Source organism: Scatophagus argus, chromosome 5 (assembly GCF_020382885.2).
Source record: "Scatophagus argus isolate fScaArg1 chromosome 5, fScaArg1.pri, whole genome shotgun sequence".
In the NCBI taxonomy this organism is placed as follows: Eukaryota; Metazoa; Chordata; class Actinopteri; family Scatophagidae; genus Scatophagus; species Scatophagus argus.
Window position 1 is genome coordinate 6,377,398 of NC_058497.1, and position 15,699 is coordinate 6,393,096.

Consider the following 15,699-nt stretch of genomic DNA (forward strand, 5'->3'; position numbering starts at 1 on the left):
AACATGGGTTTGGCAGGTTGCAGAAGAAAGAAAAAACAAGTCACCTCACTGGTATGCAACTATGTCTGAATGTTGTTCTGTAACTTATACTGATGGCTTTACTTCTGTGCTTGTCCCTACACTCATACAGACACTGACATAACCACTCAAATACTAAAGTTAATTCATTCACTTAAGTTGGAGAGTCAGTACATTGTGTAGACTAGGGCCTACTATAGCCAAATAGTGCTGTGCTGTCATACTTGTTTTTGACAGCCCTGAGAAAAGTTTCTCTGTATGTGAAACTTTTAAATTATATTCAATGCAATACAGTGCAGCCAATACAATTTTTCAGCAACTATTCAGTTCATGAAGTGCATATAAGTCAATGAAAAGGCTGAAAAACTCACATTTGTTGCAGAAGGACAATGGCTACATACACTGTCTGGTCCCAGCTATTTAAATCACCTTTATTAGTTCCATCCAGTGTTGACAACAGAAGAACAGTTCTCTTGTTGACCAGTCGCCAGAAAGCCAGAGAGTGGGGAGAGCCTTCATTGTGACTGGGAAGATTTCAGCTGAAACTAGAGACCAAACTACTGTAACCGGACAGAGAGTCCCTGTATTCACACACAATAGATAACACAGTGTGATGGTGTGTGTGAAAGTACCCAGGTAAGAGGCATTAGACTTTATCTTCCAACAGAGGATGGGGAGCCTATTAAAACTCAAGCAGATTGTATGGTATAGTCAACTCAATACAATGCTGTGGAACTTAGCAGACATGAAGGCTCCCAGGCTAGGCAAGTCTGGTAACTCAGCATCTATTCAAAAACTGAAGAGGTATCCCTGACCCAGCGTGGAAACGGTTACATAATATCGCTGACAGATACAATACAAATGCTGAAGTTGTGAATGGATGCAGGGAGGAGCAAGCCTGTGTCTAAGTCTTTGCATCTTTATCTCTACACCTTTATCTCATGTTGCAAAGACCTGAACATAAACACAAAGTACAGCCAGGTTAGAGCATGAGTCACAAATGCTGAGTATATCAATACCTCTGTCTATGAAGGATTGTTCCATTGCTACAACTGCTGCTTTATTATAAGTCAATCTCACTGTACTGGTCCTTCCTTGCTGAAATATTTTTCACTTGGCCTGTAGTATATTAGAAGTTAGTTATACAGTGAATCACATGAGCTCATTTGTATTTGTTGCATGACAACCCTACGTTTTTGCAGTCCTTCATCAGAGACCCTCAAGGCTCTACTGCTTTTTCATTTTAATCAAGTATGGATGCCAATGGTGAACTCATTAACTTTTGTGTAGTTCTTGCTATACAGTTAGTTTGTTGAGTACACAGGGGACTTTTTTTGCAGTGGTGTATTTAACACCAAATGAAATATCCACATATACAGACTGTAATTCTGTCAAACAGTGAATCAGATTATGGCATACAGCTGACACATACATTGTGTATTAGGGGGACAAAGACTCATAGTAATAGAAGATGTTGTTCTCATTCGATATTCTCTGATGTGAAATGAAATGAGGTTATGCAACATGACTACAGCATCTCCGTTGTCAGAACGGAGGAAACGCTCTTGGCAGACCAGATGGATACAAGGATGGAAATGACAATCCACACCAAATAAAGACATAAATAAACTTCAAAAGGACCCTGTATAAACATGTAGTGGAGAGATAAATCATTACAGCAGAGTGAAAGTGAACCAGCAAAGATTACAAAAACAAATACCTTCTCCCATTAGAGATAATTACAACAGTAAAGGCAGCAGACTGGGGACAGGGATAGTGGACTAATATGCCTAAAAATAGCAGGGGAGTCCCACCAGAGCATCTGTGGTTTTATACAGAAACTGGCAGGGGAGATAAGGCAAGGACTGGGCCTCAGGCCTGCACACAGAGGGGTCATACGAGTGGATGGAGATGTGCAAAGAGAATGTAATATATTTTAATATGGTTACAGTTTAGCTCCAAAGTCCTTGCTTGTTTCAGAAATGTGATTCTCACTCTTATACACCAATGCTTGGTCAAACTCATTATCCTGAAAAAGCTTTGGCACTTTATTCTGAAAGGAACTGCACTATTATTATTAATGTTATTGTTGTCATTTAGTTGACCTAAAATAAACTGGCAGACGCTGCATACCTGCTTTGTTCCCCACCTTGCCTCCCTAACAGAGAATGCCTAACATATTCCTCAACAGGAAGTTTGGGAAGTTACGCCACAGCCTCAGCTACAACATCGTCGCTCTTCAAACTCTTTGCACGGGATATCAGAGTAAATTAGTTGGTATAAAAGTGCGATATAACCCTCGATTTTCGATCGAGTTATACGCACACCGATCAGTCACTACTAAATTCGTAGTTGTATGATTGATCATAATCTTAATCTCCGGGTGTTTTAAAGTGAAGTGTTCTTTTAGTGATCAACAGTCTCACTTCCTGATACACCTGTTTGTCAGGTAGGCTCGTCAGCGCTCAGCTCTCTCGTGGCGCAACGGAGAGGCTGAGTCATGACAATTTAGACTATGGGCGGAATTTTACCCAAACTTTAACTTTTACATTTTTTTTTTTGCCCGTCGAGCGATCGAGCCCATTTTCACACCATAAGATGCGTCGACCTTTCCAAGGAAACACCACGCTAAACATCGTTTTGCTGCTGTATTTGATCGGCTTTTTCGGTAAGTAAACGCGCTTTCACGTCGCTGTTACAATATAGAAACTCCGTCTATATCTAACTTCAAGTTTGTAATTACAAGTATGCTGGCAGGCCTACTGCTGGGTCTAGACGCTGGGCTACTCTTGATACCGAAATTTCTTAGGTTTGAATGCTCTGTTCTAACTAACTCCTAATAGTCCACGTTTCACTTCTACCGCACAACCACCGCATACACAGCTCTAAGAAAAGACGTGTCTACTGGACAAAGTTCCACAGCTCTGTACACACTGTGATTATACGGCCCCTGTTTTATTTTTAAATGATCAGTGGACCACTTGAGGAAGACTGAGGCCTAACGCTAACAGCCTGTGGATTTCAGATAGGCCCACAGCAAACACACTTCCCAAGAGGACATAGTCATTATCATGAAGTTGTGGGGAACTTCACCTGAGACATATCTGAAGCCTTATTCGTCCGCAGATAAAGAAGGACTTGTGTGTGGAAAAAGTAGTTTATAGAAATCGGGCAGCTGCCACAGTGGACACAGGGACAGCCCGTAATAGTGACAGGCCAGTGCAAAAAAAGCCAGGCTCACAGGGATTTGGACTTCTGGTACGCAGTGATTTTCTAAAAAATGCTGTCTTTTTGCCAAGTGCATGACAAACATGGCTGTAAACTGTGGGCAGTCGTATGCCTCTCCCTGAAAGCATCTGACCTGTTATTGAAGGCATAATAATGGGAGTTACATAAAGGAATGGCTGCTGTGTACTGGCTTAGTCAGAACACAGGCAACGTGAAAATATTGGAGTGGATTATTATCATTTCGGTTCGTTTTTATGTGACAAACACTTTATCTTATATTTGCGACCAGTAGCCAGGGTCAGATCAGGACAGTGAGGAAAAAGAACACAGTGCTATACTGTTATCGCTGACTTTTAGCCCCCCCGAGTTATGTGTTCAGACATGTAGTAGGAACTAGGTGTCAGCATGACCACTGATGAGCTGCCAACTTTCATATCCCATCACCAACCATGTTTTCAAGTTCAAGAGCAGTTCAGCTTTCAAGGCTTCTCTGCTTGATTTCCACTTTTATGAGGAGATAGCTTTGTTCATGTTGTCGACTCGCTCACCCCGAGGTCTTTGCAGATGATCCGGGCTGATTGCATGGTATCTCTTGCACTCTTTATTGTAACATAAACTTTGTCCTTATCGCGGCTTTTGGGGTCTCAGATGGACCCAGTGGTGTCAGTCTAAGATCGGATATACCATCTGAAAGCTGTGCTGAAGGCGCTTTGTGGCCTTTGCTTTGAAATGGAGGACTGTTTCATTTATGTCCTCAAAACAGCTGTGTATTAGTGTCACTAATGAGTTGTTGGCACGCAAATATGGCCATTTTTCCATGATGGGTTCAGGTTAAAGGTCAGATGGACAGTGTTCCATCAAGATGATACTTTTTGTTTTTAACTAGTGGTTTGGCACTATGGACTGTGTTCACTGCTAAACTCAGGGCTGGGTGATGTGGCTGAAATATTTCTAACAATAAAATGTTTCATTTCTGTTTAAAATGATAATTGTTGATATTTTTTTTTATCAATCCAATGACCGATTTAGACAAGATGAAAATAGATTTAACAGCTGTATGTTTGTTGGTTTGGGCTGTGAACAGGCTGATACTGTGTAGCGTAAACTCAGCATTGTGTTTGCTACGTGCTAATGTCCTGAATAACTGATATATATCTAATATTTACACTCTGCTTGACATTAAAGAAACAAACAAAATGAAGTGGGTGGGAGAGAAGACGGTGAATCATCTCTTTGTGAGTTTGTTGGTTGTGGACATGTCCTTAGACCAGCTGTCCTGCTATGCTTGGCTTCTGCACCTCAGGACTCAACTATCAACCAAGGATTAGTTAATAAATACGACTTATTAATGACTCAATGTCACTAAATATTTTAAGGTTCTTGCTCAAGATAAGCTGTCAGCGTGCAGCACTTGCTCATGGGTACGTTGAGCAAGCTCCTAAGGGCCATTTGTTGCAGACGCTGTAACAATGGACAAAAAAAAATCTATAGACACAGGGACGCAGCATTTCCAGCAGGTGAAGGCCACTGCCAAACAGATGTGTAGCAAGTCAAATACAAGAGAGGCTAGTGAGGGACTTGTATTACAGTGTCAGTTTGTAGTTTACCAGAAGGAATTTGCTTTGCTGTAGTTTTTATGCCACCACAATATGGACATATGTCCAGATGCTATCAGGGTTTTTATTTACTCTTTTCGCCTATATTTTTTCGCCTCGTCTTTCTGTCCCTCCTTCTCCCTAGTCGTCTTGTTCTTTTTGAACATCTGAACATTTAAATTTGCTTTTTCTCTTTCATCCTTGCTCTCTGCATATGAAAAATACATGAATGATACAGCAGTTCATTATAATTTCAGTCTTGTGAAATGTTAAAATCATATTGAGGGGGTATCAAAAGTGAAACTGAACAGATGAATCAGATGAATGAAATTTTTACGAGTTGAGATTTTGTTTTACTTGTCTTTTTAGTAATGTCGTTCTCATGTTGTTAACTGCTTTCCTGCTTGTACAACATCCATTGCACGTCTGCCCGTCCTGGGTGAGGGATCCCTCCTCTGTTGCTCACCCATTTTTTCCTGTTAAAGGTTTTTCTGGGGGTTTTTCCTTAGTCGATGTGAGGGTCAAAGGGCAGAGGATGTTGCTGATGTTATGTTAAGCCCTTTGAGACAAACTGCTTGTAAAAATGGGCTGTACAAATAAAGTTGTCTTGTCTTGTCTTGTCTGCAACTCATCTTCTTCTGCACCTTCTTTCTACCATTTCACCTCCAGCGCCTTCCCTAGTCTCCTCCATCACAGTGAGGACTCCAGCAGAGCTCCATGCGTCTAAAGGGGATAGAGTCACTTTGTCCTGCACTTTCACTTCCACCAGTACGCCGACCAGTAAGATGACTGTCGACTGGTCCTATAGGCCTCAGAGTGGAGGGCCACCACAGACAGTGAGTATACATTTAACGGAATTACTGTGAGAACGAGGCTGTATTATTTTAAGCAGCTGCAAAACGAACACGTTTCGATTGCTGCCACAGGTGCTGTCCATTCAGTGTAGCTGACTCTGAAGTTAGAAAATGTAGCCAAACCATTCTCCATGGAACACTAACCCTAACCCTAAAAATATAATATATAAATAAATATAAAAATATAAAGTGACAAATTATATAGTATATATAAATTATATAATTGATTAATTAAATACGTAAGAGATGAACATCATTCACCTTCATATTTATGTTCTCTTATCTTTTTATTTTTACATTGGTGGTCTGGGATGTTTTGATTTAAGTTATACAGAATGACATATGTGCTCATGAATCACTTGCAGTGTAAAGAAAATAAAACATAGCATTAATAGTTAGCTACTTGTGAGTGTAAAGAAATGTTTTCTGACGTTTTGAAATGTTTTTAAAAGTGATTAGTAGATTTAAAAGAGTCTGCAGATTGTTCAGCAAAGAAAACAGTTGTTAATTGCACATGTAATGTGTTTTAGAAAACGTAATACTTATTCCAATTTTATTTTGAAGACCTCTTTAAGATCTCACAGACTCCTCAAATAGTTCATTGTGACTTCCATTCCTCTCTCTGTACAAGCATGACTTGTTTAAATATCCGGTTTCTTTATTTGCATTTTTGACCGGCTTGACTTCTCTTGATTTCCACATGACACAAACTCATTTGGTCTCAGTTTAAATGCAGATACTGCATGTACCAGTATGTTTGATTTATCATCACTAAGGTAATGTACAGGGTTTAGCTATTCACATTCCCTCCCAGCTTTTGTGGCTTCTCCAGGAAACCTGGTCAGCTGCTACAATACCCCTTCCTGTGACGTGCTTTTGTGGTCTTGTTTAAAATGCGTTCAGATGTATCCATCTCAACCCATAACTGCACTCAGTCCTCTAACATCGCATACACTGGGTCCAGTTTCAGTGACCATTCCACTAAAAATTCACCGCATGATTTAAGCAGCTCCATTTGTACTTGAAGATACCCATCAAGTGTGGTTCTATGTAATTGCATTTAGAACATGGGAATCCATAGTGTGGTAGCTGCAACCTTATAGCCATCAGTTCCTATAGGAGCACTCAGAGTTAAGTGGTGGCTAATGTTTTGTGGCTCTGGTCATATGGAGTGCTGTTGGTTTAGTCCTTAAGATGCAGTTGTCTGGTCTCAAAGTGTGTAAGGGGAGGAGGAGGAGGACATGGTAGATAATATTGAAGGAGTGTTAGAGTGTGTATATGCACATATGTGTCAGTCAGCAGATAACCTGGTATTACCTGACAAAACCACACACGTATTAGGTGTGTCTGGAAAAAAACACAAAAGGGCACATATTTCTTTTGACCAAGCCCAACTAGTTTATTCTCTTCCTCACAGATGAATAATGTGTGACACTTTCCTGATACGATCCATAGATGGAACCAAGTCTGGAAGTTTCTAATTTCTCTTTCTAAGTCTTCATTCACTTTCCATCCAATTTCATTAGCAGTTTTGGCCGCTTTATTGGCCTGTGTGTCCTCGGCCGTATATCACACTTGGAAAGACCGTGAATAAGCATGTGAAAAGCTCCATCAGAAAATACAATTTTGCTGCCAAGGCTTTAGTGTCAATCTGAAATGCTGCAGTGCCTCGGTGGCTTGCATAATTACCTCAGTCCTGATGAGAATTAATTTTGCAGATTGGAGAAGAGAGACTGAATGTTCAATCAAATATCAATGGGTGCTGATGGTAATTGGAGGATTTGGCAATTTGATTCTGCTGAATAATGCTAAAAATAAATCTATTATGACGATCTCAAACCTCTGTAAGGTTGAAGCTTTTGTCTAAATTATGAAATAGATTTATAGAATAGGTGGCCCCATGGGGAAACAAATCAACTTTCTTGGCAGATGTTGCAGCTTCTCTAGTGAGTTTAAAAGGATCACTGTGTCTAATGTTTGTTTCCAGACTGAGACACACTCATGTGGTCAGTAACACAGACCTGCTGTCACGTGGGCTGAGCTCTTCCAGGTCCTCAAATGATCAGCCATTGGATGAATAACAGGGAGGTGAGGCCTACCGTCAGTCTCAGCTGATGAAAGCACAGACTGTTGTAAAACTGTAAAAGCATATCAGCATCAGTGATTGTTCAGGTTATTCTGTTTGCTGTTTGTTTTGCCTCAGTTTACTGAAAGGCCATACACTGTTATACATGTTGACACTGCTGTTAGTGTGTAAACCTTTAGGCAGTAAAAATACTCTCTTCACACATATGTTTTTGCATGGTTTTGATTTAGGCTGCCCTGTTACTGCCTCCTTGGACTGTTTTTACACATATTTCATTTTCATCAAAGCACATACTTACACTTCCTGCACATACTGTATTGCCGTGTGGAGACCTACCATTTATATATTTTTTATTTTCCGTTTATACAGCAGTTTTTTTCTGGTAGATTGGTGAAATGAAGTTCACACTTTAGATTTTTTTGAGGGGTGATATTTAATTATACTTTAATAGGTGTGCATTGAGCCACTACTAGAATATTTCTTAGTATTCTATTCAAAGAGGCTCAACTTCTCTGCTCACTGAAGTTTGTTACAAAACACTGATGGTCACAGTGGGGCATCCGAATGACACTGGCTTTCCTTGTGCTGCCTGCCTGTGTCAGTGTGGACAAACATCAAGGACCCTTCACTGATGTACATGAAGGTTGTGCAGTGGCTATGAGCTAATGAGCCTCTGCTCACCAGAGTGGTGCCTCTTGAGATCACTTTGGACTTTGTTTTGTTGGTGGTGCAGTGACCAGTGCAGGTTGGTATTTTTCTGACCTTGATATTTGCTTTTCCCATCAGTGCGGTATTTTACACCCAGACGTAAACTGGGTTTACCTTCATTAAATCATGTGCAGATGACAAAAGGCTGCTACGGAATAACAACACACACCAGCCTAGTTGGTTGTAACTCTTTATTCTGCATGTCCATGTGAGAGACATTGAATTACTAGAACTCATTAATCTTGATATTTTTAATTTGTTCGTGCAAAAGCTGCCATCCATCTGCCTCTGGCTGCAGATTTGTGTTGCTGTGTGTTCACATTGTGACACACTGCACCATCCAGACAACAATCTGCTTTCCTGAAGAAGCCGGTTCCTCATTTGTTGAGCTGTTTTGGACCTGTCTCACCATGATTGGCACAGCTGATTCAGAGCGACAAGAGCAGGGAAGTGACTGGCTGACAGTGAATTTATTGATCTATATTCACCTTCACCAGGCTCTTTTGCACTTTGGGCTGCTGCATTTACATGAACTAAAATAGCAGTTTGAAGACACTGACAGAGTCACACCCAAGACGTGCTGTTTTGCACTTGTTGTTGCTCTTGAAAGGTTAAAATGGGCCCCTTTAGGTCTAATGTGAATTGGCTGGATGCAAAAACATTCTTGGTGTTTTAAGAAGAAATCGATAAGCCCCTTTTGCTGTGATTTTGTAAGCGCAGCTGAAGGCCGTGCTCTGATCTTATCCTACAAATAATATAAAAGCCTCTTGATGTCTTCATGTTCCTTATCCGATTCAACCAGCTCTGTACGAGACATAGTGAGGAAGAGTAATGACCAGCTGCTCATATTACATGACTATTTGCAAATTGTATTTCTTGATCTTAATGTGAGGATTTCTTTCCTGATCTAGTTAAAAGTTTTATCATTTTTAAGCATTCAAGTTGGGGTAGATTGAACCACTGAATAATCAGCTGGAATTAGATCTTTAATTCTCACAGTTGCACTCATTCATACCAGTGCATGAACTTGAGTCAGTTTCACTTAAAATGCTTTCATTTTCTTTTGCTTGTCTTTCGGTTTCTTGTTTGACACATGAACTTCTTTCAGCCCTATTATCAGTAGCTTAAGATGTACAAACAGTATTTTAGATCAATAGGGAAAAGTAAATATATTCAGGATCAACCCCTCTGTCTCTTTGCACCTCCATGAAGTCGCTTGTCATTTTTCTATTTGTGTTTGTTTTTAAGCCTCAGAGTTTTGCTACCCAAGCCTCTGGGTCATGTTGTCATGAAACTTATTAAAACACAAACTCTCGCTCATAGTTTACTCTGTGAAAAACATATCCTGTAGTATTTCCACAATTTTTTTTTTCCCCCTTCTCCACCCACACATGCAGCACACTCATACTCTGGATGTCGTGATTTGAAGAGGTCCAGGTCAGCCTGACGTGGGAGTAATGACGTGTAGTTTGTCGCTGAAAACAAGCTTGTGTGGTAAATGTTGAACTAAAATGTACCAATTCACAGGCACCTGTAGTTCAGAATTTCTCTCTCTGCAAGACTCTCTCACACACACATTTGAATTTCTTTGCTTTGTGCTTGGTGAGATTCATATTTCAGATATTGAACAGGCAGCCCTCTTCACTCTGCTTTCGGTATTGCCAAAAGAAAATGTCCCACCACCATCTGTCCCACCACCTGTTGCTTCAGACACTTCTCCCTTAGGCAGAAAAATGAATTAGATAAGTTAGATACGCTATTATATGCTGTCTGAATAAGAGAGCTGATCACAGAGTTGATTTAGATGTTACACTCCAGGTGAGACTACATGCCTGAGAGAGTAGACAGCAAAGACATAATACATCACCATATGTCAATATTTCCTATAGTATATAGGATAGTTACCTATCCAGTCATGGTAGTAACTAAGGCCATGAGTTTTTTTCTCATGGCCAAAAGACTTAATTAGAGAGAATGTCACACCTTTGCTCACAGCACTTTCTGATTGACTGCACCCATCTGTCTCATGCAATTAACATGACTTTTTTCACCCCCTCTCCTCTCCTTTCAGTTTTTCCACTTCTCCTCGCGGGCGTTCCCTCGGCTCGACGGTCAGTTTGCTGGTCGTATCCACTGGCAGGGAAGCCCGGCGCGTGGGGATGCCTCCATCTCTCTGATCAACTCCACGCTGAATGATAATGGGACCTACACGTGCTCAGTCAGAAACCCTCCTGACGTCCACGGGTCCCCGACTTCACACACTGTGCTCACTGTCACACCAAGGGGTAAGATTTGCAAAAATAACCCCAGTGTCATATTTCTTTACCTGCATATTTAGTCATGGGTGTTTGGACTTCCTCAAATGGGTTTAGTTGGGTGCATACCTGAAATCTGGACTTTTGTGACTCCATCTAGGTGTTTATCCCATAAAACAGCAGATTTTAAATCCCTAAACTTGCTGGTCCTGATTTCACTTCAGCTGTCTGGTTTTGTTTTTCTCATAGTTAATAAATACACTATGTATACACAGAGACATGGCTGAGGAAAAAGTTGTTTAAATTTTCACTGCCAGGTAGCAGCCTAATCCAAACATCAAGTATGTGTAAGCCTGTCATGTTAGCTGTATTGGCTCACACATACATGCCTACCTCTGCTGTCAGAGAAGACTGTAGATGGTTAGAAGCAGTGATGTAGCGGAAACTAACTCCTCAAATAGTTCTGATCGATCTAAATGATCTTTTACCAAAATGGTTGTCATCCGTCTAAGATTCAGTAAACTAATATAAATACTAAAACAAAAACAAAGCAAAACTGCTATATTAATTATGTTTTGACTGACCATTTCCTCTACTTAGAGCAGATTCAAAAAACATGTACATTACCAGGTGGCAGTTGCTCTTGGCTGTCTGAAAGCACCTTTGCCTTAGATAACAAGATCAATGCCCTCTGGCTTGTGTGTAAATATGAAACTGAAGCTAGCAGCTGTGAAGCTTAGCTTAGCATTAAAACTAAAAACAAGGTGAACAGCACCTCAGCAGCACGTTTTATCTTGTTTGTTTATTTCGTGGCTGAGAGAATATTCCAGGCAGCCAGTGGAGTTACAGGCTGTTGGCTTCAGATACAAATTTACTGTACAGACATGACAGTGGTGTAAATGTTTTCATCTAACTCTTGGCAAGAAATCAAAAAAAACATATTCCCCAAAATGTCCTAACTTGTTTGAATCAGGGTTGTGAGTATGACATGATGTTGTGCTTATATGTGGTCATAAACGCCTTGTTAATGTGTGTCTAATGACCTCACATCCTCCTCCCCAGCGCCCAGCATTCGCTTCTCTGATGTTGCAGTCCTCCTCGCTTTTGTCCTCATCCCTTCCGCTATCATCACGATCTTTCTGACTGGACGGATGCTCTGTCCCAAGAAACAGCGCAACCAATCGAAGGCCTACAGATCGCCCATAGAGGTCACAGAGGGGTGAGTAGTTTTATTCAACCAGTCGCTGCTGTGGGTCTCCTTGGGGTAGATATGGCCACTGCAGGATTTGATGGTTACAGATGTGCTTCTGAATTGCTAATGCAATCAAGGTTAACCAAGAATTCGATAAAGAGCACAGCACTAGTCTCTTATTAGCTGACCTGCATGCAGGTTAATAGTATTGCAGAGTTACTCCTGGAGGTTTGAAGTCAGGACCTTTCCCTTTTGGCTCATATAACAGAGGAATATACACATTAAACATGCCAGTGCTTTTGTGAAATCAGAAAAACTAAATAGAACAATTAAACAGTGATCTGAAATTCAAGTTTATTGTTGGCTCATTAATTTCGGTTTTGATCATTCAGAAAGCCTATTTATTAGTGATGCACCATATTTATTAGGTCTAATTTATATTATTGGCCATTACTGGCTTGATAATAAATTTATAGCTGATAAAATAGAGCTGAAAATAATGAGCTAAATTTGGTAGAGCCACAAACTGTGAGCTAGAAAGCCAAAGTTGTTGATGGTGTGGACATTTTCTACAGTTTTAGAGGAAAACAATACAATTGCAATTTTAACACAACAGATGTTATTAGGGTTATGTAATAATAGATCATCCATCTTTGCTCAGTGCATCTTAGCCTTTTTGATTCTCACGTGTACATAAACTACAAGCTACGAACTTTTGTAAATGCAAAAATGTGAAATTATCTTTTACTGGTAATGGTTGAAAAATATCTTTTATCTTTAAAAATACCATTGTGTAGCTTACTGTATTTTTGATTTTTGTCTTTTTTTTTTTTTTTAGTAAATTGAGGTGTTCTGTCTAAATCTGTAGCATTACCCGCATCTCTTTTTGTTTCTCTTTCCACTGTTACATGGATTTCCGAAAACCACAATGAGATGACCCTGTTACTGTAAAGTGCACTCTTCGTATCATCTTACAGCAGGAAACAGAAGGCAGTTTTAAAAGTGTAGTTAATCATGAAGGAAATATGCTTATTTGCTCTCTTGCCAAAAGTTTGATGAGAAGATTTGATTTCTCATTATTGAAATATGAAGCTGGACATCCAACAGCCTTTTAGCTAGACTGGTTTAGAAATAGTTCTGCACATAATAATTCATAAACAAATTGTCCTTTATGATGCAGTATTTTAATGTGTGCAGTTTGGAGTGACATGAAGGCAGTGAAGCTAAGCTAATTGGCTATTGTCTCCAGCTTAATACAGAGAGTTCAAATCCTCTCATCTACCTCTGTGAATTGGCACATTTTCCAAAATGTTGAACTCTTTTTCTTTGGGTGAGAATCGGTTTCATTTTTGGTTATTTGGTGTAAATCAGTAAAATCCAAAATGATGAGCCTCTGTTTATAGCATTTAAATTCAGAATAAGTCAGAATACTACAGGCACTTTCATGGCAATTGTGAGGGTAATTATTAAACCATCTTAACTGTCCATTCTGCATTTCTACAGAGAAGAGTATGCTATCCACCCACTAGAGGACAAAGAAAAGAGGACCTCATGCTGTGCCCTATATCTGATGGTACAGTACAGAATGTTTCTTTATATCACACTATCTTCCAGGCCATAAATAACTTAATGAGACATGTCTTCCAGATCTGTTTCATGTTAAATTTTGCATGCCCTCTTTATCTGTCAACAGGATTTGAGGGCTTATAAAATATTGATTTTTTTTTTTTTTTTTCAGAGTTGTTTTGTGTCTGGGTCTATATGTGTGTCTGCATCTGTCTGTTTGTATGTGGCTTCATTTGACTGCCTTGTTTTTTTTTTTATTTATTTGTTTGGTCTATCCAGGACTCAGAGGATGAAGATGAGTATTACAATCTAAAAAAGAGGCCTCCTGTTGATGAAGACTATGCTGAGTCTCAGTGCTAGAGAACCCTGCTGGTTGAGTGATGTAACTACAACACCCAGAGACACCCTTGCCTTACATACAGGAGGTAATGGATGGAAATTAATGCTGGATGCTTGTCTTCTGTGGCACAGTCAACCACTTAACCATTCACTTTTGTGATGTGTACTTTTTGTGGTGACCCTTTGGAATAATACTTGTATTTTCTCTAAACTATGCATTTCCAGCATTGTATATTTACACTATAAAATGTGTCACTAATTTGATTTACAATTTGCCTACAAGCTCCTAAATTTGCGAAGGCTTCTCCAGAGCCAGTCTGCTGTTTCTGTACCAGTGAGCTGTGAAACAGCTGAGGTTTCAATTCCTAAATTTTGGGGCTTGTGGTCTTGATGAGATAAGTTTTTTGTTTGTTCTGTATGTACAGGTAAGCAGCTGGTATCATTCTGCTGTGTACCAGCTGATGAGCACTATGTATGTTTTTATATCTTGAGGATTTCTATGTATTACTTTCTTGTTATGAAGGAGATAAATGTGTCTAATTTATTGCATGTGTCAGAACGTCTGTGTGAAATCGGCCTCTTTGTTGAGGTGTAGTGGAACACTTATGTTCTATCCATTTGGACGGAAAATAAATTGTTTCATTTCAAATGTCACCTGGGACCAAATAGTACTATTTAAGCTCTATATTATGTATTTTCTGTGTATCCACTCTTTGTACCATGTCATGATTTCAACATGGACAGTAAAAGCAGCAGGTCACCTTACTAGTCAGTATATTTGGGGGCGTGTGATTTTGGATGCAGTCTTTCATGGATATGCTTATTTCATGTCACATAACAAGATGGAGTCTTTTTGGATATGAAGTTTTGCTTCATTAATTAATTTTTTCCAACATATTTGCCTAAATAAATTGTTTAAGAGCAGATTCTTTTGGCTTTGTAAAGGTATGAGCATGACTTCTTTAAGAGATCCTCCTAGTGAGTTAATAAAAGAATTTGTTCATTAAACTGATGGGTCTTTGCTTGCAAACCGAGACAATTTGTTGGTGCAGCTGACACCATAAATGGCCACCATTTTCTCCTCTGCTGTCTCTTTGTTTGGTCTGTTGCACTCTTCGTGAAAGCTGTTGAATATCCCTTTTAAAAACTCTAAGGACAGGCTGGGGTCTCAGAGCTTCACTGGCACATTGCGGCAGCATCTGTTTCATTCACACAGTCGTGTGACTTGAGAATCATATAAAGATCTAATAAAAATCCACCGATGAAACACACACAAAACAATAAGTCCTAATTCTGTCTCATTTCTTTTCTGCTTCTCATTCATGTCCTCTAGCTTTTAATAATTCACACACTGCTATGGTTGAACAATTATCATTCCTGCTTCATCTCAACTGCCATGGCAACAGCTTACTCGTGTCAGGGGGAAAAAAAAAAGTAAAAATTGATTGAAGAAAGAAAATATGCAGCTGACTGCCTGGGCTCAATTTTTCTGGACAAACGATGTGGAGGGGGGTCGTTCAGATTTTGTAGCCTCCAACTTAAAGCGACATAACATTGCTGTTCCATATTGTCGTTAACATGCACATATTTATGATTGCATTGTCTACTCTGATCTACTTACTGCTACTTATTCTAAGCCATATTGTGCTTAAACATGTTCACCATTTGCCAACCTAAATTTTATAATTGGATTTAACAGAGGCGGATCCAAAGTGCTGTAGATCTGTCTTATTTATACAAATTTATTTCAGCTGATGGGTATTGTTAGTTGGGAGAAATCTAAGTGGACAGGAAATATTAACACAAATCTCAATACTAAAATATAAAACTCTCCTAAACAGCAGTATCCAGAGAAAGC

At 39.6% G+C, this 15,699-nt stretch overlaps 1 protein-coding gene across 1 annotated transcript; it reads left to right on the forward strand.

Moving 5' to 3' along the window:
* The first annotated feature begins 2,222 nt into the window (after positions 1 to 2,222).
* Positions 2,223 to 14,849, forward strand: mpzl3 (myelin protein zero-like 3). The gene is made up of 7 exons (XM_046388812.1): positions 2,223 to 2,532; positions 2,570 to 2,686; positions 5,511 to 5,677; positions 10,561 to 10,774; positions 11,807 to 11,963; positions 13,440 to 13,509; positions 13,782 to 14,849. The coding sequence occupies exons 2-7, from the start codon at positions 2,617 to 2,619 to the stop codon at positions 13,860 to 13,862; spliced, it is 759 nt and encodes a 252-aa protein (XP_046244768.1). The 5' UTR covers positions 2,223 to 2,532; positions 2,570 to 2,616; the 3' UTR covers positions 13,863 to 14,849.
* Positions 14,850 to 15,699: the final 850 nt, after the last annotated feature.

What these genes read in the sequence shown, in the direction of transcription:
- mpzl3 (XM_046388812.1), top strand. Translation starts at nt 2,617, where the DNA reads ATGCGTCGACCTTTCCAAGGAAACACCACGCTAAACATCGTTTTGCTG. An exon ending in GTGGAGGGCCACCACAGACA is followed by an intron (nt 5,678 to 10,560) that starts GTGAGTATACAT and finishes CTCTCCTTTCAG; the next exon opens with TTTTTCCACTTCTCCTCGCG. An exon ending in GCTCACTGTCACACCAAGGG is followed by an intron (nt 10,775 to 11,806) that starts GTAAGATTTGCA and finishes CCTCCTCCCCAG; the next exon opens with CGCCCAGCATTCGCTTCTCT.